At 31.9% G+C, this 25,201-nt stretch overlaps 1 protein-coding gene across 2 annotated transcripts in view; it reads right to left on the reverse strand.

Moving 5' to 3' along the window:
* The window catches only part of LOC130442419 (uncharacterized), a 121,369-nt gene that overhangs the window by 13,606 nt on the left and 82,562 nt on the right, over positions 1-25,201 (reverse strand). For both annotated transcript variants that reach the window (XM_056776512.1, XM_056776513.1), the window contains exons 3-5: positions 14,310-14,450; positions 10,759-10,873; positions 8,448-8,623 (exon numbers count right to left, since the gene is read on the reverse strand). In XM_056776512.1, coding sequence (XP_056632490.1) covers positions 8,448-8,623; positions 10,759-10,873; positions 14,310-14,450 — 432 coding nt within the window. The remainder of the gene's footprint in view (positions 1-8,447; positions 8,624-10,758; positions 10,874-14,309; positions 14,451-25,201) is intronic.

A 25,201-nucleotide genomic window follows, 5' to 3' on the forward strand; every position in this document is an offset into this window, starting at 1 on the left:
GGCTATGCTTTGTTGGGGGAAGCACCCAGGGGGCGCACAGTTCAGAGAAAAATAATATTTGCAAGATTATTTAGAAATAAAAATAAATAGACATAACTTAACAACACGTATCTCATGGAGCTCATGATTGTAGCCCTGAAATTTGAAGCCGCTGTGGCAGCAATAATGGCTATGTTGGGGGAATAGTCCGCGGTTTGGGTCGTTTTGTTTCAGTCCCACGAACGTGAGGTCACAGGTCAATACATAAATTTGCTAAAAATGATAGCATTTTCTCAAGCCAAGAACCAAATAAACTCCTCAAAAAACTTGCAACGATAAATTTGCATTGTTAATTGATATTCAATTAACATATAAGCCTCATATAATTTTCAGTAAAGGTTCTTAGGAAAGTAAGTTTAACCTGACTAAGGGGCGGAACAAATTATTTCCTAAAGGCACCTTCTTCAGTTCGAAAAAATTATTCAAAAATTTTTGATAAGTTTCGAGGTTTGACAAAGGCATTTCTGCTTGAAAGATCTTATTATTCTGTAGTTGAATTCTACAATTTACCATAGACTCTAGAGACTGGCATAATTCAATTTGTGATGTAAGATATTATATACATTATAATTACTACTATTGAAATCAATCATTATTTTGTATTTTTATATTATGTAATATAAAAAAGCTTGTCTCTTTCTCAAATTGCTAAGTCCGGTCCAGAGAATCTCCGAACAACTTTGGACGCATTGCTCAGAATACGATATGTTTGGTGATAGATGGATTGCCAATTAGTGTTTGTTTCCTTGGTCAGCTCGCTGTTCTGACTTTGCTGATTTTGTGTATTATTACATTTAGTTGTTTGTGTTTGTAAGTTATCTAATTAAATTAATACAAAATACGTCCACGTTTTGATTGACATCCAAAATCAATAATCTTTTCATGCTAGTGATTACTTTTCAGTATAAATAAAATATTATAACGTTTTTCGTATTTATAATTTATATATAAACTGTACAATACACTTAAATTATAATGATTTGCTTATAAATATCACTTAAATAATGTCTGCTATTACTTTTACTAATTCGTTCTTTTCGCTACGAATATTTATTTAAAACTGAACTAAACTGCGTTTACACAAATCATTTATACACCTAAATAAAATTAGAAAATAGAAAGCTCTAGAACAAAACAAACAAATAAAAAAATAGACTTTCCTAGAAATTATTTGAAAGAAATACTGTAAATAAACCGCCTTCTATAATAAAAACTTCATCAAAGGAGCGTCCGCCATTTATAAAAAACCGATGTAAAGTGCCGCGCGAATCGCCGAATTTTAAAATTCCATTGTAGCTGGACAGGGCCGGACTTAGGACCCATTTCGCTACCTTGTTCGTAACAATATAATAATGAAAATGGGCTAATGTTGAAATAATTGAGTGTCTTAACATATTGAATATCTCAAAATTGTTTGGATTTAGGTACCTATAGAGAATACTAATACAAAGCGAATTGACTTAAAAAAATACAGTGGGAAATCTAATTAAATACAGGGTGTTTTATTTAATGTAAGCGACTTACAAATAACTTATTTTCTGCATGCTGGCGGCTAAGCTTAAAACATCCTGTATGATATATCAATGAGTTGGACATATGGAGCGGGCAAATGCTTTTGTTTATTGATTACAATTTCACATCTCAACTCCTTGCAACCAAAGTTGACATTTACTTCCGTTATAACTGGAAGTGCCACATCCAAGATAATAACATTTGGGTACTCGGGGTCATCCAAAACTTAGACCTTCGTACTTTCAGATTTTTAACATATCTGTATCTGCCATTATTTTAATCAAATCTTCTCACGCCAGTGTTGGCAGAAATGTATTCGAAATCGTGTTAGAGAATGCTTCACTACAATATATGCAATTCTATCATATTTACTTCTTTCACGATATGGTCTCGAAATAATGTCACTAAAGTTAGCAAAGCAAAATGAATAAAAAGAAAAAAAAAAAAATAAGTGCCACATTACGAAATTTTCCGCTTTGATAGTTATTCAGAAAATGGCTATTCTACTAACTTTGAACTGTTAGCAGAAACGCGCAGAATCAACAGATAATGAAAATAGAATGCTTACATAATTATTCTTTTGATTAACGATAGAAAAAAAATTGTAAGAAAAAATTTTCCTATTCTTGCATTGAATTGTTGAATTTCACGTCTTTTTCGAAGAGAAAAAAAGCTTCGCAAAAAGACGAATAATTAAATTATCGACTAATGCTAATTAAATGCTACGAAAGAAATGAATTTTTTTAGAGTCATGAAAAGAATGACTTTTCCCGAGTTTTCTCAGCAAAACACTATCATAGGTGAGATATTTAGACTTCTGTGGCCTCACTACATCTTAATTAGCATTAGTCGAGCGTTTAATTATGCAAATTTTCTCCGAAAACATTTGCCAATTCCAAGAATAGTGATTTTATTTTCTTACAATTTTTTTATAATTAAGGAACGATGCATTTAATTAGCGTTTAATTATATAAGCATTCTAGTTTAGCCAATTTCTCAAAAACTTGCACGACGGAAAATTTTCTAATATGACACTTATTTTTCAGCTTATTGTCTTTTCTATCAAGTCATATTGCTCTGCTAACTTTAGTAACATCTCGCATTATTTCTATTTATATACGCACCAGTGCATTGATTTTTAGATAGATGATTTGCACAAATGCTTGATAAAAACTATATTGATTATGCTAATTATTTCAATATTCACATTAATCAGTAATTAACTACGAATATTTGTTAAAATATGATAAAACATATAGTTATTGACATGACAAATATTTTTTCTGAAAATATAATAATATGTCACCCTAAATTAATCTGTAAATCAAATCCGAACTTTTCGCAATGTCATAATGAGCGTTCTGGTAGTTTAATTCAAATTAATTTCAAGCGTGCCTATTAATCTTGACTGAAGTTTTATTAGCTATCAATAAATTCTTAAAAAAGATGTACTTAAGACGTAGAAGTCAATGCAATTTCGATTCGGGAAAGATGGAAAATAAACGTTTCTTTTCATTCGATGTCTTCACAAAAACTAATGCATTGGTACGATAGAAAGAACATACAATTATAGGAAAAGCTGTAGGCAACAAATATAAGCTTAAGCTGTGAATTGGTTAAAGGAATAATCAAAAATGTGCAATACATTCATAAATTCCTTATCTTAACCTTCTGATATGGCATCGGTAGGTAGCGTTAAATAAGTAAATAAATAAATAAAAACGTTCGTTAAAAACTATTAAACACAAGATGATTTAGACAAATACTTCTGATAGTTTTCAGGGCTGCCAAATTTTACTTACACATATATATATATATATATATATATGTAAGTAAAAATATATATATATATATATATATATATATATATATATATATATATATATATACACTGAATACAGAGAATGATTATGATTATTATGATTATTTGATCATTGTAGTACTAGTCAAATAATCTGATGAAGTAACATGAAGATTGAGGGTATGGTAAATTTGGGCGATGAAGTAATCAAATATTGCAGGATTCCAACAATGTAGAACTAACCAAAACTAAGTAAAAACTTATACGAGATGTGGCAATTGAGAACTAGAAATTTAGTCATAATTCAGGAAATGGCAACATAGCATGACTTCGTCGATATCTCTTCAGAAAAGTATTTTACTGATTTATCTCGTTATAATGAGTGATTCATTGCAGTTGCTGTTTGTTTTAAGACAAGTATTTCTCGAAACTACACGTGTTTGAATGGACGTAGCGGTTGAAAGAGGGACGCGAATCAATAGAATACGATTCACGTGAAGACGTAAGTCGTTAAACGCGGATTTAAACAAAGAAGGGGCTATGTACAGAGTATGGAGTGTAGAGAAGGAGGAACATCTCTTATGGACGGTACGTTTAAAATATGGTCTGAATTCTGTAGGGATAATACGTGGCGCTGATTATACTATGGGATTGAGATCTGAAGTTAAACACTTACTGCATAAGAAATTATCAAAGTTGTAACTGACGTTTGATTATATTCATGTGAAAAGCTGTGCAATCCTTAATATCTTATTAGATTTTTATTTTTTATTAAGAACTTGATATATTTCTGTACCTGCTTGCATAAGCTAATTACCAATGATATTTTAACAAAACTATAATTATTATATTTGTTGCGGATAGAGTTCAATATTTTATTTCTATGAACCAAAATGTTTTATTTTCAATTATTTTATTATTCTTATTCATATTTTTATATGTCTATAACTATTATATTAGTTGCTAATGAAGTTCAATATTTTATTTTTATGAACCGAAATATTTTTTTTTATTATTCTATTATTTTTATTGATCTAATTATATCGCTATAATTATTATATTAGTTACGGATAAAATTCAATATTCTATTTTAATCAACCAAAATGTTTTTTTTTATACTATTTCATTATTGTTACATGATTCTACTTTTTTTCATAATAGAATATATGTATTATCTAAACCAAATACATAGCTAAATAATAAAGTTAATTTAACGAGATTCTGTTTTGTTAATCGTTTCATTATTTCAATACTACTAATTTCATTATCACGGTGCATTATTTAGAGCATTACTATACAGTTATTTTCAAATCAGCGCGTAAAATTCAAGCGAATACCCTCTATAATAAGCGCCACCTATTTACCCATCAAAAATCAGCTCACATTTTTTAACCCAGAGACGTTCCTCCTTCTCTACACTCCATAGTACAGAGGCAAATGCGATATTTGATCTATAAGGATTTATTGTGTCGCATTTGAGTATGACCCCTAAATCCGTAAACCATCTGGGGAAGACGTCCTAATCGCGCCTGTCGCAGTTATGATCATTTTTTCTATATTCACGACATGGTGAATATGCCGGTCAAACAGTTACTGGACAAATCTATGCTAGGAACATTTTTACCGTCTGTGACCCGTTCCCATCATAATTGGATTGATTTTGCATCACGTCAACGCACCGGCACGGGCCTATTTCTGATTAAATGTATGAGAGTTTTGGGAAAAACACGCTCTCACACCGGTCTCGACATGGCTTACAGAAGGACAAACAAGCTGTGGTTAACTTTAGACCAGGTGTGCTCAAAGGGTCGATCGCTATCGACCAGTCGATCGCGAGTGCTTTTTGAGTAGATTTCGAGAAGAAAAAAATTTTTACTAAGTAGGTAGGTAACTAAACTACAAAAATTTATTACGTAATAAAATAACACTGCTTGCGGCAAAAGGCGGCTTTATCAAAGGAACGCGTGGCACTTGTCAAAGAAAAGGGTAAATTATGGGTATTGCAACAAAAATTGTGAATTCCATCCATGCACGTAGCTTGCAACGGCGGCTCTTTAAGTTGCAGTTGGAAGATAGGGAGTCAGCTGAACACACTGATTTAGTTCTTCACACAGACGTCAGGTGGTTGAGTCGCGGAAAGTTCCTACAAAGGTTTCAAGAATTATTGCCCGAAATAACAGCTTTTCTAGACGAAAGAGGTGACGACACTCAGATTTTGAAAAACGAAAAATGGCTGACTGATTTGGCATTTTTGACTGACATCACAATGCACTCAAACATCGTTAACTTGGAGTTTCAAGGTAAAGGAAAAACTATTATTGAGATGATTAGCGCAGTAAACGCATTCAAAAGTAAATTGCAACTTATGATAGATCAACTGAAAAGAAAGGATCTGAAACATTTTCCGTCTTTGAAAGCAAGGATTCCTCAGTTTAATTATGATACGTATGAGGCTGAATTATCAAATATTTTGGGACAATTCGAAATGCGTTTTTATGATTGCAGTAAATTGGAAAATATAGCATCATTTATGAGTTATCCCTTTTCATGTAAAAACATTGAGGAATTAGCTACTGAAATAGCAAGTCAGTTTAATATGAACTCATGTTCTGTTGAAAATGAGTTGGTGCAGATTATATCAGATATAAATCTCAAAGCTACAGCATCTGATACAAATTTCTGGTGTTTTATATCTGAAGATAAATATCCGAATCTAAGGCAAATCGCCCTTCAACTGACGGCATTGTTTGGGTCAACTTACTTGTGCGAGTCTGCATTTTCTGAAATGAAGATAATTATATCGCAATCGACTAAATGACGATCATATGTCATCATGCTTGCGATTAGCACCCAGTGGTTACGTACCATCTTATGAAAAGTATGCTGAGGACATGCAATGCCACGCTTCAACATCCAAAGCCACTCTTTAGTTAGGTTTAACACCATATGTAACTCTTTTGTTTTGTAACAACCAATAAACTCGCAATTTTGAATAACTATGAGTTTTTTCATTGATATTGTAGAGAAGAACCTAACTAAACCTAACCCAAACCTTGACTAAAATAATGTACCTATATTGTGCAGAAAGCTAATATCTATATATGCTACGGTACACCCTACCTAGGTAGGTAGGGTGTATCGTGTATGTACGACAACCCTGCATCACACATACTTGCAGCCTCTCAGAGTCGATCGTAAGTAGTCTAAAAATATTGAGGTAGATCGCCAGCAGTTTAAGTTTGAGCACCCCCGCTTTAGACGATTACCAAGGATGCTTTGAATCGCAAATGTTAATGAAACAATTTTATATGAAATGTTGTTTGCTTGTTTTTTATTGGTAAATTCCTGGTTGATTGCTGCAGCTCGTACATTATCAACAAAGTATATTATCCATCCTTTCAAAGTAGGTTATTCTAAATATGCCGGATGAAGACAACCTGTCTTCTGAATTTACTTAATAAATATTTAGCACAATTGCAGTCTGCATGTATTTATGTAATATGGTCATTTCATATAGATGGCTGATGAATTTCCATAGCTTACCATTATAGTACAATATGTTCAAAATGAGACTAATAGATCCGGCTTAAAATGGAATTGATTGGCAGTCTTAAGAGACTAGATTGCAGAGTTACAGTTAAAAAGTGCTTCATACTTTCTGAAAGTATTGTCTCTTTTCTCCACTAAACATTGATTGAAGCAACTGAAGCAAAAACAGACACAAGCCCTTTTTACACCATGCAATGTTTTTCTTTATTCGATTGACTACCGTTTATCAATAATAAAGCAACTAGGTGGGATTAATAACGAATAGGTTGTTTGACCTGTTATCCTACGTGATCATTAAACGCGGAAATTCGACGCAATGGATCACGACACGGTGCGAAAATATCAATTTAATTGTATGTACGAGGTATCACGAAAAATGTGAATTATAAAAATAGTATCACTTCGATAGATATTTTTCAATTCATGTATCCTAACATTGAGTCTATAATAACATACCAATAGGCCTGATATGTTTTTTGTCAAATACTTTCCTCATTACATTTAATAATTATAACGTGATAGACACTTCTGTTATATAGTGACTATAAATCTTCTTCTCATGCTGTCTTCTCATTGAAGGTTGGCGACTATGTTTATAAATGCGTCTCTGTCCCTCACAACATGAAATAATTATTCTCCGACGCTGAGATTTGTCCATTCTTCCATGTTAGTTCTTCGTCGTAGTTCTTCGTCATTGATGATTTTGTCAGCCCAGGGTATCTTAAGGGTGCGTCTATAGAGCAACATCTCAAATGCCTCAAGTTCTTTGATTATTTGAGCTTTCAAGGTCCAGGTTTCCACTTTGTACAGTAGTTCTGCCCACACATAACATTCCATGAATCCTATTCTGACGTGAAGGTTTAGATTTCTGTTTGCAAACATTGAGGAGTACTTGACAAATGCCTTTCGAGCCATTTCAATTCTGATCTTCATTTCTTAGTCTGGGCCCATTTGAGCGTTTGTGACTGAACCCAGATACTATTTGTTTTCCATTCAGTGTGAGAATAGGGTTAATATTAATATTTTGGTTTCTACTTATAACTATGAATTTAGTTTTTTCAATATTTATAGTGAGTCCCACATATTCACATTCACATGACTATCAATATCTGAGTGAAATTCATTTTTCAGTTCCTCTCTTCAGTTCTATTCCATATTAATAGATAAGTAGCAGCATTTGGGCTCCTGAGTTGGTATCAGTTTATAGGGATGCATTTTATTTTCCTCAATTTTGTATATAATAAGCTAAATGGTAAATAAGAGTTGAAAGTAATGTAACAAGTTTGTGAAATAAAATAATTTCCTTTTTTTAATGAATTTTTTGCCATAAATCTGAAAACATTCAATATTTTCGAAACAGTTGAAGATAGATCAAGAAGATTGGACTTGAATTATGTCTAGAATTTTCTTAACAATCTAAAAAATAAATTATATACAGGTGTTTGCATTTAAAAGAAGAAACCAACATTTCAAATATATCTGTATAGATTAGAATAAGTCATTTTTCTACAGCCTTACCATACTAATCTATCAAATCAACATATACCTTGTGAGTTTGGAGAATGAGCTCTCAAAGAAGCAATGCTAGGTTGTCTGCTCGGACCTCTACTGTTACGGGATCCCCTCCTTTCGTGGAGGTGTTTGTTTTCTTTAAGAAGAGATACATTCATCAAGCGTGGGTTCGGAGTATTGAATATTGTTCTGTTTTCACGCCATCTTGCCCTTTAAACAAAAAAATATATATAAAATATAAAACTGTGATTACACACCATTGGAATTTTTCATGTGATTTTTTGAATGGGTTTATTTGCGTATAAAACAAAAATAACTTTATTTTTATATGAATTTGAATTTGTATTTTCATTTTATGACACTATTTTTTAATCGTGAATTTATTCGAAAAAAGCCGATGTATGGCTTAAAGTGTGACAACAATTCTCCATCTACCAATTAGTGTAGATTATTGAACTGTTGTTTTTTTTATTTTTTTAATTTTCAACATTTTGTCGTCAAACTATTGGAATGGAGTTGTAACTAAGCCTGTAATTAATGGAATTTTTGGATTCTTTGAACATTTTATTGGTAGTTTTTCTCTTAGTATGTTAGTAACATACCACCAAACTGTTAGAAATATTAGAATTATCCATCAACCATATTATTCATACATAAAATGATCAAGTTTATCTTTCAATTCGTCGTCTTAGTTCTTCGAACAAAGCGGTTTCAGTTTCATACATTATGCTTTTTAAATAACCCCACAAAAAGTTGAATGTTACATGTCATTCAATAGAAACTCTCCATCCGATCAATTGTCAAGAAAATCGTTCATTAAGATATTGTGTTACAGCTCCATTTATCTGTAACCAATATGGAAACGTGGCGTCTTATTTAAAAAATAGATCCTCTTCTCAATAGTGTCTTCTAATAAGATATATTCAAATGGAAAAATATTGTCAGTAAAATATTTTTTTAAAAAATAATTTCACTTCTTTTTGGATTCTACCTTGATGCTAGCAATACACTTATAATTATAATGTTAAATTCATGACTGGTAGTAATTTTGAGAGGCTATCAACTGATTGTTTTGGCTTTCTCACTGTCAGGAATACTGTCACCCTTTTAGCATATTTTTGAAGTTGAGAGTGCACTTCGCATGGTGCTAGATCTGATGAGAAAAAGAGATGTGATCAAGAAGAAAGGCCTCTAGTTTTCAGAAACTTGCGAATAAAAAGCCGTTGAGCCATTTATCAGATTAATCGGTTATCGTTTCGCAATAAGTTCTGTACTTAGATTCTACAATTGTTCCATTTGGAATGAACGAACTTTCTTTTATAATTATCAGGTCGAAAGACGTCTTAACTGACTCCTTGCCATTTTTAAATTGTGCATAAAACTGAAATCTTGATGGGATCCATCATAAGTAATTTTTACCATAAATATTTATTAGTCTTATTTTTTATCAAACTTTTTTTGTTGTCATTCCTTCAGCACACTACCAACGCCAGGTGGCGTGCGGCTGTGCTCCCAACACAATATGAATGATATTTCCTTAAAATAGGGGGTTAATTCCCAAGTTATTATTTGACCTATCTTGATCTATGCTCCTCTAGTATACTAAATCAGAGATCGTTTCCACTATTTGAATGTTGTACAAAGTAACTACCGACGAGTGGAACTTCTTATAGTCAAAAATACTTGGTTTAAGATTAAAACTAATTTGACTATTATTAAGAATTCCGTTTCTGAAATGGTTCAAAAATACAATATTTCATATTTTTTTTCTGTTTTCAAGAAGTACAGCACTTTAAATAAGACTTTGAAGAAACGATGTAAATATTGAGAATAATCATAAGGTCTCAATAATTCATCTCTCTAATGATATTTCTTTGTGTACTAATGTGAATATTGAATATCCTTTAGATCAATTTTCTAGAAACGAGGTAAAAAGGAAAGCAAGTTTTGTTATTAGATTATAGAACGTTGGATGGAAGTGATATGTAATTGTTAGATTGATGAGACTGAAGAAGGGACGTAGTTCAATGTCTGCCATTATTTAAATGATTGATTAAATAGATTAGCTATATTCCAAACAACAAAGATGATTGAAAGCAATCAACTGATGACAATAGAAGTAATCTAAGATGGTAATATAAAGGGAAATCGAAGAGAAATCAAAAACTAATCTTTTTGTATTTCTTTTTTCAGTATGCGTTTATAACAATTTTGATTTATTGCAGTCGTTAACATAGAGGGAAGGTAGTCGTCCAAAAAATCGCCATTTATTTTACCGAACATTTACTATAATGACTAATATATTTTGAATAACAGTATAATAAATAATTTCAAACAATACTCACTTGCTAAATAATCTTAGAACCACACAGATCGTGATGAACATAAGAAACATAGCAACTAAAATTCCGATCATCGCAGGGTCTATATATTTTTCTGGAGAGTATTTTGTTTGCACCACTGAAAAAATATATAAAAATAAATAAAAATTAGTATGCCAAATATGCTTCTGAAAACTGCACAAATGAGTATTATCCAATAAAAACACAATAGAGTCTCAATTATCCGACCAGGTCTGGTAACACTGAAAATGATGAAATTGACGTTGAAAATCGGTTAATTTTATTTTAACATTAAGTACTTTCCAAATACAAAACTGAATTAAAACATAACAGAATTAAACAAACTAAAAAATCTAACAGAAAAGTATTAACATATATTTTACAATATATAGATACTCTGCTGTACAATGCCGCGGAATCAAACAGAAGATTTGGTAAAAAAGTTCGTTATATTCTTAGTTTGCCGCCATATCTCGCAATCTACTCAGAGGTAAAAGCTCCGTAGATGTTTCCTCCAGCTGCTCTGCATACTTTTATCAATGGAATTAGACTGGTGTTGATGGATTCAATCTCCTTCTGTAAAGTTCCATCTGAAGATTCTTGATGTTATTAGAGCAAAACTTTCCAAGATTTAGAAATGGTGTCTGCTCCAACACTCTCCCATCACTGAGCCACATATTAATCAACGTCTTTTAAATTAAGATGACGCAATTTGTTCACCATTTTTTCTCTCTGGTCCGTCGCTTTAATTGAAGAAGAAAGCAGTTTCCTTCGATAAATCCTCTTTATTGCCTCTAAAGTTTCCTGATCCATAGGCCATCATCAGGAAGTTCAATTTGGGGGCAAAAACATAACATTTATATCCTCATCTTCAAGTTTTTCATCAGAATGCCATGTAACTTTATCAAGAAGCAATATTGCTTTCTTTGGCAAGTTTCTGGATTTCAAAAACTGTTCGGTTTGTGGCACAAATTCTTGAAAAAATCCATTCTTTGAAAATTTCTGAGCTCGTCCAAGCATTTTTTGATTATAATATTATACTGACAAAGCATTTTTGGAACCACTCTTAACGGCTCTAGGATTTTTCGATTTTCCTATCATAGCTAGTTTCATTTTCATATTTGCTGTAGCATTACTGCATGCAAGAATTGTCTCTCTTTCTTTTATCTATTTCATCTATCGAGCCAATCTACAGATGCTTCAAAATCAGATTCATCTTCATTTAGGTCTTTTCTTGTAAGATTGATAACGGTACACCCATTTTCCTACGATTCAATGCATTGACCATGACCCGCTGTGAGGACAATTTTTCGATTTCGTTTCAATTCCACTTCCAGTCCCCTGCCGTTGTTTTTCCTACGTTGTAATCTTTCGCTACTTTTAATAAAGCTTCGCCATTATCCAATTTCTTCAAGGGTTTCTTTGATACAACCACTTTCTTACTTTTTGAAGCCATCACTACAATTTTTAGAGATTAAAAAATCAAAACACAACTAACAGTCTAACAAACAACACAAAAGAAGCCACGAAACAACGCACAACTCGACTTCTCAGTGAAAAGGCTACGTAAGCACTAAGTGTGAGGACTAGTGTCAGGTAGCTACAGATGTGATGGAATTGACGGCGGGGTGGTATGCAGCGCTCAGAAATAAAGAGAAATTACAATGTGTACAATTATGCAATTATGCAATTATTATGCACTTATACCCCCCTATAGTCGGGTGTGGTGGAAGGAGCCGATTCGTGCACAGTCTACTATGGAAAATCATGTTATTGTACTATACATTACATTGTCCCAGTAGTTCAGATAACTCGGAAGGTCGGATAAAGAACCGAAGGTCTGATGATGGAGACTGTACTGTACATACATTAACATATTGTTGTTCGACAATACACACACAAAATGATAATACACTTCCTAACAACCCTCTCTCTCTCCACAACCCACTCAATTTTTTTCCACGTACTTGTGGAGCTGGTAATGTTCAACTTAGTTTCTATCAAGATATTTCCATGTTAGAAAATTCAGAATAAAAGTATTAAAAATTTACTCATATAGCGAAGGAAACAAATTTGGTGAGACTATAGTGAAATAGAAAGTTGAACAGATTTAGTTTGACTGTATAAAAAAATTATTGTATGGATTTATTGTACAAAAAACTGTTGAACCAACAACTGTTTCTACATAAATTTTGTAGGCACTTGTCATAGCGCAATCGTTTTCATAAACGCTTGCCGCCTGTGTTTTTAAACATTAATTATATTTAAACATTAAATATATTATTTCAGCTCGTCATCATCATTGAAGTGTTGACTACCAAGGAAGTATTTTAGGTATAAGAAGAGATGAAAGTCGTGAGGATCGGGAAGCTTTACAGAAGAAGATCAAATACAGCCAAATTCTTGTAAAGTTTTTTGTCACGTTCGCAGTATGATGTAGGGAATTATTGTGAAAAAATAAACAACATCTCTAGATAGTAATCCCTGGCGTTTGCTCTGTACTCCGCGGTGTAATTTCTTAATGGTCTCAAAGTAAACATGTACATTGCTTATGGTAAGAAATAAGTCAGCAAAATGCCTTTTTTGTTCCTACAAATAGTGCACAAGACTTTTTGAGCTGGGGACGAAGTGTACGTCCATTCCATTGATTGCTGCTGAGTTATTGAGGTGTACCCAAGTTTCATCCTCCGTGACTATCCGAGAAAGAAAATCATCAACGTCTTTTCTAGCCTGCAAAAACTGATGTGCACTAGACATCCGTTATTTTTTGTGTTGTTCAATAAGAATTTTGAGTACCCAGTAATAATTCTATGAATTAATGACATTTTTGGAAATTCTATAGCAACAAACACTAACGGTTTTGCTTAAACTTATCTTCAAAAGCGTGAACCAGTTCATCAGTAACGAAGACGGGCGACTACATAGTGCATCACGTCCTTAATTGAACCGTCTGATCGATCTTCTAATCATTGAATCACTCATAGCATTTTGTCAAGTAAATCTTGAATATTTTCATATAAATTATATGTTAATTTTGTTTGTAAAAATGAATTACACAATAGATTTTACAAGAAATTGCTTTTTTAATTAAAGCTGATATCATAAAAAAGCATTGCTAAAACGTTGGCAGAAGCTTCTTAACAAAATATTTCATAGCATAATATCCAGAAAAAAGTAGTCAATCCACTTCTTTGTGCTTTATTCAGTAACAAATGGTTAATTAACCTGAATAATGTCCCTTTACTCATGGAATGAGTTGATATTTTTCTACAATACAACTTGCTGAAAATAAAATATTTGAAAATTTAATCTTTCTCACTGATGATTGAGATTATTAATTCTAATTATTTTTGTTACACGAATCCTCTGCTCATCATTAATATTTTCGTGGTTAACTTTTATGTTCGAAAGAGTTTATTATCTAGAACAATGGTAAATGAATACCTTTCTCTTTATTAATAATGAGAACATTATGAAAGCAGATTAATGATTACAGTAACTAATGATAGAATTGACAATATGCGGAAATGAATATTGAAAGTACCGGATTTTACCTTCGCATTCGATTTTTCCATCTGGCTTCATTACAGCCAGTTTGTCGTATCGACAGGTACATACTCCCTCTTTGCATTCTGTTTGGAAGTTGGTGGTTTCACATTGTTCGTTGAAAAAACAACTTTCGTTTACACGTGCAGCTGTAACAAAATTACAATATAATATTCAGAATAAGAGGATATAATTTGAATTTACTTTTGAATTAGAGATATTTTATTGATAGAGAAAATAAACATGATTCTCCTCATAGAGCGAGTGAAAGTTACATTTCAATAACGTTGCCAAAATTTAAAGGCAGCAGGAAATCGAAAAATATAAAAAATGAGGTGATACTGTAACATTTAAAATGCAATCTAATTTTTTTTGAAATAATTCAATGTGCTGTTTCATCAGAGGTGTTTAATGATATCTATCTATGTATCCATTTTCTTTTGCCATTTTATTCTCTTATCTATTATCTATTATCTAGAGCTACTTTTGCTTTTAGAAAGAACAAAATAGATATTGTTTTAAAAAAAATTACAAAACACACTTTTAAAGCACATCGAACTAAAAAGTTGAATATAAATTTTTTAAATAAGCTTAGAACAATAATTATTGTGAAAAAATCGTCGGGCTCTCGATGTACGAGGAATATGGGACAAATCGAGTAATATTTTTTAACTTTTTAGTTTGATGTGATTCAAAAGCATATTTTTTGTTAGTTTCTTATTCTAAACTATATTTATTTTTCACTTTTTAGTATCAAATGCTATGGAAGCGTGTTTTTTGGTTTTCTTTACACTTTATTAATTTTCCAGTGTTTAAGTCGATTTATTTTCAAAAATGAAGTTCATTAGTATTGTAAATCTCCAACAGTGGGTGCTCGGATGTAGAATTCTTCTTGAACAACATAATAAAGTTTAAGATAGTACAGTAAACCTCCATAAGGGCACAGACAGTTGTGAAATTTGTTTCAACTTAAAGAAAAAATTTGCAGTAATAATTTAAAGAAAAAATCACGGAAAAATTTTTTCTACAGCGTGAACGGGCAAACCCGGAGGTTGCCACCTTAGCCCGCTCGACTAACAAATGCAATAAGAGTGGTGGGATATACTAACAGTAATGACCCACAAAGGAGAGTAACAAACAAACAAGCTTACAAACCCACATAAAAGTCAGGTGAAGTTAATATAAGCGTGTTAAAAAGTGAGAGCCTTCACAAATCATCAGAGTTCCTATCAAGTAATACCTTTCTGGTATAACGCTATTCGTTAATATAAAATTCCGGTTCCATACAAGACCACAATCCACCTACCGGGCGAATTAATTATCATTATTATAATCAAAGCTCTGAATGAAATTAATTAGCAGCTTGGAAAAAGTTTTTTGAGTAATATATACCAACATATAAGAGCTGGTGATGTGTTTTTAAAAACTTTTTCAGTGCTAATACGTATAAGCGAGTATTACCAATTTAACAACGTCTTCAGAATGTACTGTCGGGTTATGTGGATGGTTGGTGCAATATTTTTGAATTATTAGGGATTACAGTCTTGTTTTTGATTAAATACTCCTATTAATGTCATCCTAACACTTGGCGCTACAAAGTGTTAGATTTTAAATTTATGAATTTCGATAGTATATCGGAAAAAAAATAGAAAAGTTTCAACTATTGTCAGTACACTAAGCATTGCTCCAAAGGAATGAATACTTATCCATAACCTCAACTTTCATGTGATCAATACAACTTGGCAGAAACAAAACATACGAAAATATTCACAAAGTGTTACTTTTCGGGAGTATATATAGAAAGATTGCACGACATGTTCACAAGGTTGGCACCCCATATACGTGGAATTATTCGAGTGAAAACATGGAATGAGCCCTTGAAGGTGTTATGGAAGGTCAACGTAAGAAGATTTTAAAGAGACAATTGTACCAGTCACTTATCACAAGAAATTGTGAAAAAGAAAATAATATCAGCCTCCGAATACCACACATATATGTCAGCCATTAGGTGTTTCTGTATTTGGACCATTTAAAAAAAGGCGTGGTGCCGATTCCTTACAACGTGAGAACAAACAAATCTTGGGGTGCCAACGAAATCGCAATTTCCAGGCATTTTGAAAAAATTATATTTTGCATTGCAACTCACGATAAAGCAAATTTTTTGTCAGGCTTTGAAGGAGCATGCCTGAACGAGTCATATCAAAGCTTTTTGATAAATAAAATCAAAGGTATGACGACGGAACGTTCAAAAACTCATTTGAAAGAATTTTTGAAAAACACATCTGGACTGAAAACATACCGAATGAGAAGCCACAATTGCAAAAAAAAGTGTGCCACCAGGTAAATCTCTGTGCACATATGATTTTGAAGTAAATAGCTCATCCCCAGAAATCGAAACAAGAGTATCTCTAAGATCTATATCCAAAACTTCCAATAAAATAGACAATGAGGTAGAAGCTAGCGCATCACAAGAAATTCTTTTAATTTCTTGTGAAAAATACAAAACAATTTCCTAATAAGAATAATCAATAGTTTAGCAATTATGAAACTAAAGAATTCAATTTTAAAAATGACATGTTTGTTATTGTAGGTTTTTTATATAATCAAAATTCTAAAAAAGAAACAATGAAGAAATGAAGAAATTATATCTGTATATGTATAAAAATCTATAAGCAAATTAAAAATATATTTATTTTTCCGTATGTTGAATATGTTTCAATAAATAAGATTCAAAGACAAGTGTATTGTCTAACCCCATAGAGAGAAGGAGTAAATTTATTTTTGATAGGTAAGTGTTGTAGTTTTTTATTTTTAAGCTTCATTTTAAATTTATGCATGTACATTTTTTGTTGTGTTTGAATAGGAATTCCATTTTATTTTTTAATGCCAATTAATAAAACTATTGTAGTTTCCATAGTGAATTAATTTTATTTAAACTACTTCAAGACCATTGTTTACTACATGTTGGAGACCTTTCCTTTAGAGACTGGATATCAGGCAAAGGAACTTAAAATATAATAAAAAAGATCCAAAACTTTTTATAAGATAGTCAACATGCCTATATCGACCAAAGATGGAATGTTTCACTAATAGGAATTTTTTACCGTTCCATATACACTAAAAGTACGGGTTATATAGAACGACAGAAAAAAATTGAAAAAAAATGCGAGGGATCCCCTGTTAAACTATACATAACTTGAACATTAGCTGTATATTAAATACACTTGGATACACAAAAAACATATTGGTGGTCATTTTTCTCAACTGCTGAGAATTATTATCTTATATTATTAAATTTAAGGGTTTTGCATATACACTGTGTAACTGTCTTGATAAAGAAAAGTAGTTACAAGTTCTTATTTTGTTGCTTGATAATAATTTGAAAATTAGATATTATTTTATCACTATAGATTGATTCCCATAAAATTTATTACGAATATTAGAGGTAAATCTAAATCTTATAAATAGAAATTGGACAGAATTATATGAATTTTATCAAAATAATCTCATAAAAAGGAATAGTGCGTAAATAGAAACATTGAAAAAATATTTCCTCATCACATTTCACTCTGTTTATTCAAAAAATATAGAATAATGTGTTTTTGAAATGTATCAATTCCTTGATGTATTTATAAAACTGATAAGAGGAGGATTTGACTGAAGAGTGATTTTTCAATGGAAAATTTACCTTACTGTGAAAAAATGTTTTGCAACTCAATCCCTTTTTAAATCATTTAGAGTATATATTTTTCAAACCATCAAAGAAATCAAATAGATTGTTTGCCCCTGTCAACACCTCTGCCATTTCGTAGAAAGGAGAGAGTCAGGCATATACGTTAGATAACGCAAAAAATCTTTAGTGATACATTTTTATCAAAATCCGGGACTATCACTCACTGTAATTACGGAAGATATGAAATTTGTACCCCTGTAATATAGTCGAAAAAGCACGTGAGATAGTGAGTGAAGTAAATATTTCAATCAAACAGTATGCAATTTTTTGCATCAAAGGTTACATATGAAAAATACATCTGCAAGGTGTATGTCGTGATTGCTTAATATTGATCCAAAGCTTGTTCAAATTGAAAAGAGTATTTGAATATTTTTAATCGTATAAATTGAAATGTATTGAACCGTTGGCGTTGGTGATATTCAAATTGAACTAATTTAGTTATCGAAAAAGGCATCAGATCAGACTCACGTAATTGTGAGTGTTGAAGTAGTGATTATGAAACAGTATGTTTAGTATCCGCAAACGCAAATCAAGTGAAATGCTAGATGAAGAATATATAATTATACATCTAATTATACGTCTAAGTAATGGACTTGCGAATAACTCAATCCTAAGAAAGCAAAAACCAATAAGTTCATAGCCACGTAGTTTTTGAATTTGAAGGTGTAAACTTAAACGGTGATTGGTCAATACTTGATGCTGCAAAATGCTAAAAGTATAACTTAGTGGAAGGTGATTTCAAAGAAATGGAGAAGTGATGGCAGAGATAAACTCGTATTTTGTGTAATATTATGTTTGGATAATTTTTTAGCTGAAAAGTTGAAAAATAATTTTTAAGTAACCTAGATATAAATGTTTTCACCCAAATCACAAGCTTCTGTGGAAACGCATTCAACCAAACAAATGTATAAAAATAGAATTTCCATAATTCGATTCCATAATATGATCGGTTCTATACAAATTTTACCAGCAATATTTTTCAACTTATGATTCTATCATAAGACTTTAATTGTGCTTATCTCACATTGTTACAGGCTACCATTTCACCGTGTATGGGAACTAGAATACAATGAAAGTACCTACATTGGTTACACTATCGCTACACAAACTTCCACAATTACACTGTCTGACGCGCGTTTCGATAACCAAGTTGTTGTCTTCAGAGACTATATGTACACCGAAGGTGAAGTAAAACCTATAACTCGTCGACGTATTAGGTTTAAATTTATCTTCAGTCAGAAATGTTATGTGAGTGTTGGTGTAATGGTGGTGTAAACAGTGTGTTCATACTGAACACCAACCATCAAGGGGTATAATCAGAGGAACAATTGTTGGGCATCGATAAACCAATACTCTGGAAGAAAACATACCATTTATATTTCTTTTCAAAAGAAATTGTCAGTAAATGTCCTATGTGCGGATAACTATTTTGTTATCCCTATCTTACTTGAATATCAGACGCTACTCTTTTTCGATAGCTTGAAGTCACCATGCAGAAGAAGAGATGTGCATAAATATACCGATTATCTTTAATTGCCATGGTTCTTTGTTAAATTAAACTATTGCCACGAATGTGCTGTGTTGATGGGTGTTCTATCACAGAAGGAACAAAAATATCTTTATTTCATTGTCTGAAAGATGACATTAGGTAAGGAATTGAATTAATTTTTAAATCAATTCAATTACAAAATTAAATAATTAACTATATTAATAAATATTGATGTTATCTTTAGAATTTCGTGTTTTGTTTCTATGAGCATCTAGAGGTAGAATTGTTACTAATATTTTTAGATGTCAACGTTGGAAACAGGCCTTGCGATTTTTAAACCGTCATATATATGCCAATGAACAATTTAGATATAAATTAAAAGTGTGTGATTAAATTTACTTAATAACTCAGCTCGGGGATGTAGATACACAGACGAATTAAAACAATTAATATCGACCATATATTTTCTGGGACCTAAGGCGTACAACCAAATTTCCATAATATACAAGTTGCCATCAAAAAGCTCTTTTAACAGTTTTACAAGAAAATGGGAAATAAATCCCGGTTTTAATTAATTCATTTTTCGTTTGCTGGAATCTCGGGCTGAAATAATGACAGAAAAAGAATAGGACTATATTATTTGCTCGAATGAAATTAGCTTGAAATATGATATATCCCATGACAACATAATAGGTTTTCAAGAAGGAAAAAACAGACGATTACCAAGAAACTAATTTTGGAAAATTGGTTAACATACTTCTCAAGTTTGGTGACCAATATGCTCCTTAATAAAGTAATATTCTGACATAAACAAACTTTGGAAAAATTTAACCAGTGGCGCGCTGTCGGGGATAGTCATCACTTTTATCCCCCTATTTTTTACGCCACTAGACAAAATTCTTTTTTTAATTCTGTTTTAAATTGCCTGATTATTTTTAATTGTGAATTTAATAATCTTTTATGGAGCTAAAATGAAAGGTGTTGTAATGTTGTAGAAATTTGCCTCTAAACAAAAGTAATTAAATACTACTCAATATTTCTAAATGATAATCTGGTAGGCACGTGTCATATTCTTGATAGTGACACTTCGTGTATTTGACACAATCTTGGTAGGTTAAATAAGAATAAGAATTTTAAATTAGTTTATATATTGAAGAAATGACCGACATGTTAATGATTTACGGGGAAGCTCGAAAAAATGAATGGCACCTCGTTTGTACTAACAGTCGTCGAATTCCACATTCTACATTTGCAAGTATTGAAAGAAGGCTGAAAGAAGCCGGAAACTTGTTAAATGAAAGAAATAATGCTGCAAAGCAACGTACAACAAGGACTGTGGAAGAGGTAATACTAAATATTTCTGAAAGGCCATCTTTTCAAGTACTCGAATTGTAGGTCTCGCCCATTCTACTGTATGGAAAGTTTTAAAAGAATAAGTGTTACATGCATACAAATTGACCAGTGTTCAAGCATTATAACCTAGGGATTTTCAGGTGCGTATGGAACTTTCAAACTGGTATTTACAAAAGTGTCGTGAAAATCGAAATTTTACAAAATATGTGTTGTATACCGACGAGACTTGATTTAGTAGGGAAGGAATTTTCAACTCAAGAAATAGTCACGTTTGGGATGAAGAAAATCCGTACTTTGTTCGTAAAAAGGGGTTTCAGCTTAAATATTCGGTTAATATGTGGGTGGGTATGGTTGGAGATTGCTTAATCGGCCATTACATTTTGTTGGATGAATCGTTGAGAATGTAGCGTCAAATATTAAACAACACATGTGGTTTCAACACGATGGAGCATCTGTTCATTTTGATGCAGCGGCAAGAAATTACTTAAACACACGTTTTAGAGAAAATTTTTTTCATATGGGGCTATATAAAGTCCTTAGTGTACGAAACAATAATCGAATCTGTACAAGATCTAATAGGTAGAATTCAAGCTGCGGCAAAAATCATTCAATTCCATCCAGATTTATTCTCAAAGATACGTTCTTAAATGACAAAACGGTGTAATAAGTAGGGCTGGCTTATTATCAAAAAATATAATCGATTATCTATTATATAAAATAATCGATCTTTTTCGATTAATCGATTAATCAAAAATAATCAAAAATATGGGGATAAAAGTGACAACTAACCCTGACAGTGCGCCACTGGTTATATTTTTCCAAAGTTTGTTCATTTGAAAATATTACTTTATTAAGGAGCATATTGGGCAACAAATTTGAAAAAAAAATTTAAGGCGTTCTTAATAAGATGTTTGTTGAATGACTTATAGTTAATTAAATTAAGGAAGGAAAAATAGAAAGATGGAATAATAACATACATGGTAAAATGAATGAATAATACTATGGTAGGAAATAGGTTGGCAAGAAATTGTTGCGGAAATTTGAGAAGTACTTACAATCTTAATTCAATTTTGTAGTGCCTTCAAAAAATTATTTACTTTGAAATATTCGAAGTGGGGTGGGGTAGGGTTGAAGCTGCAAATATTCTAAGAAAATGTGAAGATATCGATGTACCAAAGGTAACGAGTGATAATTCTCTAAAAGTTTTTACATGCGATTATAGAAATCCTCCATGAACGGATGAAAATGCATTGGTTTATATTACTGGCTATATATAAAAATGTTTTTTGCAACACTCTTGTGCTACCTGTATAATATTTAATGATGAAAATAGAAGAAAGAAGAAACTGCGATTTTTTAGATCATAAAGCATATTCTAATTCTAAAAGCTGTGGAAGTAATATAGTAGAATATGTCAAAAAAGTTAGAAATACTGTTTGTTTGAAAGAGTTGTATAATAATGAGCCTTTTATGCATCCACCAATTCAAAAATTAAAATCACCCCAACAAATGAACATGTTCCAATCGTCACAGCTCTGCAACAACTTCGTATAAATAAATGGGAGCGCCGAGTCGTATCTGCACGTTTTTGTAAGCCCGACTTCTATCATTCCGACGAGAGTGATTCTTCTTCTCTTGTTGATGTAATTGGTGTTTATTTATCACATTGCTAATATTGTGACATGGTCACAATGAAATTTTTTAGATATTTTGAATGAGTTGATTGAGCTATTAGAAACTCTGGTAATAATTTTCTATACAATTAGAAACAAAAGTGACTTTTCCTCGCATCAATAACAATTCATTTACTGAAAAGTTCCATTATGAATTAATTCAGTAATCGCTGAAGAAAATAACGGTATGATTATTTTGTGGCTCATTAATTATGTAAGTTATGTCTTTTGAGCAGAGTGGACACTGAAACTAGTGTCGAATCTTTGAAACAAATTCAAATTCTTCAGTTCAATTAAATTGGAATAAATTTTTTCCCAGGTATTTACATAATTTATTTGATGTGTTAGTGATGCTAGTAATTGTTGGCAACACATACAATTTCTCATACCTTGAATGTTATGAAATAAGCGCAATATCATTTATGTAACAAAATACTATATACTAAAATTTCCTAAACTGCACCCACAAATGAGTTGCTCAGAAGCACAGTGGCCTAACTGCAAAATTGAAGCTTGGAGATACAGGCAAATCAAAAATTGTGCAAAATTATAAGTCAGTTTATCGGTTTTATATCATTTTATAAGTAAACATTTGGTTAGAGGTACATATACCATATTTTAATATGACCATAAAAAAATACAAAAAAAATTTATTTAAAAAAAAGTCAATTGGGCCACTCTGCCAAATAGAAAGATGTAAAAAAACAAAGTCAGTCCACTTGGGCCCTTATTCATCTGCTTCTGGTCCAATATCAACATCTTCAGCTTGATCATTGGTTTTTACAATGGTATAGAAATTGTGGCAAAACCGGGTGGAATATATGGGAGAAGACTTTGAAGATCCTTATATTTTAATTTTTCCGTAGGTCTTCCAGTTGGATAGAGAATATCTTACTGAAAGGCCTCGGTCTTTATCTGTGAGAAATCTGTTCTTTTTTAGAAACATTAAGACAATGAAAAAGAATATTCTTATTATTGGAGTATTTAAAGTAAATGTTGGACGGCTCTTCAGCTTTAAATATAAGCCACTGTATTTTCATCCATTCTACTTTGATGTCTTGTTCTCCCTTTTTTCTGTTGATGAGTACCGCCTCTAGCCTAGTGGTACTTCAGGCGACTTCATTTTTACCACCAGAAATTGATTAGATTTCTTAGCGCTGTAAATAACGTTTACCCAGTCATCTGGCAAAAAAATATCTTGGTAAAATCGTTTCTGCTTTTCGATCGTCCTAAAGTCTCTATCGCACGAAACAAGAAACTTGTGATGTATGACTATGGGAGCAAAATCATTGGAAACCATTATGAATGAACAAATAGATGCGATTTTATGTCTTCCGCATTGGTCGCTTTAAAAGATTGGAACTGGTGTGTTTACGTAGGTTCTTATAGTATAATATGCAAGAACCAATTTCGTGCGGACCTCTTGAGGTCAAACCCTAATGCCATACATACATGTGTGCTTGGCCTGTGCTTAGATTATGGATGCCGAAACAAAATGTCCACAGCTGTCAGATATAATATGCTACGCCAGTAGATATAGATATACTGGAAGTTGCTAAGGTTTTCATTAAATCAAACGCGATAGTTGTTGTAGTGTGTTTTTCTTTGGTTGCATCTTCCTTCAAGCCATTTAGAGCCGCCTCTGCCATCCGTAAATAAATCTCTTGTCCTCCTCCACTGTCTTCGTAACATTTAAATTTTGTATTTTCATGTTATAACAATCACATCTTTTACAAGAATCGGTCACAAGGTCACAACGAAAATGAAGATTAAAATCTTCATTGAATATTCTTGACTTGACTTTTGGCTCCTCGTTTGGTACGTATACAATTCGTATAGTTTAGTAATATTTAAATCGGGTGAGAGATACTCTTGGTTGAGACTGTTCTGGCAATGGCTATGGTCAGATTTATGAAACTTTTCACGTTTAGGACATCCTCTTCCTTAGTTTTATTCTTATCTACCGGCGGAGTGGTAATTTAATCACCCGCTGTTTTATTTATTAAAGCCTTGGTAAGTCCTCCATCCGAAACTATTAAACAATTCTTAAAAAATTATTTACAAACAGTTATTATATCACATTAGTTTAAGCTCTTTACGCATTCTTTCATAATGTGTTACTTCCAATCTGAATCATGTTTTCATAACTATGTGTTAGATAAAATAACATAGTTTTACTGTTTGTAATGGACCATACTTTATCCTGAGTTTTAACCACAGTTCATCTCTAAAAGCCGTTTTTACTACGATTTCTGTTGAATTAATTTGTTATTGTAACATTTTTAAAACTACAATTAATCTGAATAAATGACAGAAATACACTCCGTTCGATAATGTCTATATAATAATATGATGTCCTATGAACATGGTTCATTACTTGGTTTAAGGCTGGAGATACTCGGTTGAAGAATGACCTGTAATTTGAATAACATCTTGTACTTTGGCTCTGAATTGAATGATTGCGTATTCAGAGTCATTAGAGATCTAATGCTTTTCTTATTTCCAAACTTGAGGCTGTTTATAAGAGATTAATTGCGATTTAAAGACGTTTTGTAGCGTTTTGAGAATCTTGAAAAGATGGTTACTATCGCTTTGTTTTACCCGCCGAAAAACAGAAGTGGTTAAATTACGTCGCCATACGTATAATTGCTT

The sequence above is a fragment of the Diorhabda sublineata genome, chromosome 4 (assembly GCF_026230105.1).
Source record: "Diorhabda sublineata isolate icDioSubl1.1 chromosome 4, icDioSubl1.1, whole genome shotgun sequence".
NCBI lineage: Eukaryota > Metazoa > Arthropoda > Insecta > Coleoptera > Chrysomelidae > Diorhabda > Diorhabda sublineata.